This window comes from Populus euphratica, unplaced genomic scaffold, assembly GCF_000495115.2.
Source record: "Populus euphratica unplaced genomic scaffold, PopEup_1.0 scaffold3459.1, whole genome shotgun sequence".
Classification (NCBI taxonomy): Eukaryota; Viridiplantae; Streptophyta; class Magnoliopsida; order Malpighiales; family Salicaceae; genus Populus; species Populus euphratica.
Window position 1 is genome coordinate 1 of NW_011503279.1, and position 2,936 is coordinate 2,936.

A 2,936-nucleotide genomic window follows, 5' to 3' on the forward strand; every position below is an offset into this window, starting at 1 on the left:
ATATTGACAAATTCTATCAAATCAACATCCCAAGAGATTGTCCCTTTCTTTTCATTGAAGCCATGCCAATATTTTGTTAATGCTCCTCTTCAGATATTGGCAGTGGCTTTGAACAAACTATAATTATAGTGAGGTTTTGTTGAGGAGTCTCCTCATGAATTGAAGTGCAAAATATGGTGAGGTTTTGAAGATTTCTTAATAATCTTGAGTATTGTATTCTTTATTTCTTTAATAGTCTCCTCATGAATTAGTCTGCAAAGTGTTGTATTTTTTATTAATCAAGTCAAAATTAAAATCTTCTCGATCATCCTCATCAAGTTTTTTTTTTATCATTTCAATAAATATCTTCTTCAAAAGTACCTTATCATTGACCAAGTTTGTCATTTACTTTCTATTATAATTTGTTTGAAATGTAATAACACTCTTAAATAATACAATTACAATTTATATCCCTAAAACTTCCTTAATAGCACAATTCTGGTAATATAGTACTCTTTCATATTTCAAACTTCCAATTTCGTTTTCATTTATGACCCTAATTGGCAAGCACAAAACTACATTAAATACTTCAAAGCTGATAACAAGAATGAAAGAGAAAGGAACTAATTAGTTTCTTGGTACAATTATCAAATTTACCCCCATAATTTAATATATACAAAAATGAATTATTTGGATTAAAATTAGTACATAGAGAAAATTTAGGATTTGAGAAGTGGTGATTGCTGTGGAGGGTCTTCAAACCAAGAACAACTATTTTTTGTTTAGAGTTGCTTCTGAAGGCAAACTGTCCTCATCTTGCACTGATGCATCACTCATTATTTGTTCTCCAGGTCATAATCTGAAAGACAGGCGATGAATTACTGTTATCGGTAAGATAATCCCTTAACATATTTCTAATTTGTTTCCTTGGTCACTATTGGCATCTTTCCACTTCAATATCTTGTTAACGAAACTAGCATTCAGAATGCTCATCAGTTGATCTGTGAAGCCTTCAAATCATGATAATGAGTGGGATCAGTTTCTAACTTAAAATTTCTTTATTTAATGTCCCCGTGTTGTTTATCTCTACTTTGTCAGACAGGTTAGGCTAGAAAAAACATGTTTAAATAAGTATCATTTTGCAGTGCTTGTGCTTGGTCTACCATTAATTCTTTACCTTAGTTCTTAGTTTATATGTTGAAAGTTCACCTTTACCTCTAAAATTAACAATTTTAATTAAAATATCATTTTACTGCTTTTGCTGTTGTTTGTATATTGTGATAACATCACCTCTGCTAGTAATCCATCCCTTTCCTCAATTGACAGGTGTTGCCTCTGGATCAGCAGGAATTTTAATCATCTGTATCATTCTTTATTCTAGAAGGAAGGCCTCATCAATTGCTCTACCGATTTTTTTAGAGAAGAAAGATGATCAAGATCTTGAGGATTTGATAAAAAATCATGTGCCTTTACCTCTGAAAAGATACAGTTTTTCAGATGTCAAGAAAATGACCAATTTTTTCAAAGAAAAACTTGGTCAAGGAGGTTATGGAACTGTATACAAAGGAAGGCTAACAGATGGCCATTTAGTGGCAGTGAAGGTCCTGGCAGCTTCAAATGGGAATGGGGAAGAATACATAAATGAGGTAGCAAGTATTAGTAGAACTTCCCATGTTAATATTGTCACTCTCTTAGGATTTTGTTTGCAACATGACAAAAGAGTTCTTATCTTCGACTTCATGCCTAATGGATCCTTAGAGAAGTTCATAAATCATGAAAATGCCTTTCAAGCCAGTCAACAACTAGGATGGGAAAAATTGTACCAAATTGTAATCGGCGTTGCTCGAGGGCTTGAGTATTTGCATCGAGGGTGCAATACAAGGATTGTGCATTTTGACATCAAACCTCATAACATTCTTCTCGACACAGATTTTCCCCCTAAGATATCTGATTTTGGACTCGCAAAATCATGTCCTAGGAGGGAGAGCAACGTATCGTTAATGGTGGCAAGAGGAACCATTGGATATATAGCACCAAAAATGTTTAGTAGAAATTTTGGGCAAGTTTCATACAAGTCCGATGTTTATAGTTATGGAATGATGGTTCTGGAAATGGTTGGAGGCAAAAAGAATCATGAAGCTAAAATCACTTCTTGTAGCGAAAAATATTTTCCACAATGGATTTATAAGCATCTTGAGGTAGATGATGAATCTAGAATTAATGGGGAGCCTACTTCAGAAATTAATGGGGTGCCTACTTCAAAACAAGCTGACAGTGTGAGGAAAATAATAATAGTTGGCTTGTGGTGCATCTAGACAAATCCAGCTAATAGACCATCCATGAGTAAAGTGTTAGAAATGTTGGAAGGACCTATTGGAGCATTAAAGATTCCACCAAGGCCTTTCCTGTCTTCTCCTCCAAGGTTAATTCCATATTCAACAACAACAACATCATTAACATAAAATTGTATCACTATAGTATGAAAAGAATGGTCTGTGTCTCATGAATTAACAAAGTAGCTTTATGTGATTCTGTGATCTATCCACAAAAATAAGAATAGACTCTGCTTTAATTATATATTTTATGGACAAATTTACAGCCACATGAGTAATGTCTAAAATCGCTTAGCTATATGCTTGATAGAGCTAGACATGGGACTAAATACCAAGTCAAGAATTCTATTGTTGCTTTAAGTGTATTGATATCAAATAGTTTTCTAAATTTTCTTATTTGCCAACATGCATACATCTAAAAATTTATGCTCTGAATTTCAGTACTGCCTTTTTTATTAATCAGGATGTCCTTTTCAATAGAATTTTCACAGTACAATCTATGTTGTAAATGTTAGATTTCTAGAAATGATAAATTTAAAAATTTTTAGGATTTTCAAGAATTTTGATAAATAAATTTAGAGTTATTTGAGGATTTATAAAAAAAATACTTGAAAATCATATATT

The 2,936-nt window shown here is 32.6% G+C and overlaps 1 protein-coding gene across 1 annotated transcript; it reads left to right on the forward strand.

The window, feature by feature from the left end:
- Nucleotides 1–1,305: 1,305 nt before the first annotated feature.
- Nucleotides 1,306–2,708, forward strand: LOC105119748 (probable receptor-like protein kinase At1g67000; the record flags this gene model as incomplete). The annotated part of the gene is given in 1 exon segment (XM_011017920.1): nt 1,306–2,708. A coding segment is annotated over 1 exon segment (1,136 nt), but the record flags the coding sequence as incomplete, so codon positions are not given.
- Between the last annotated feature and the right edge of the window lie 228 nt (nt 2,709–2,936).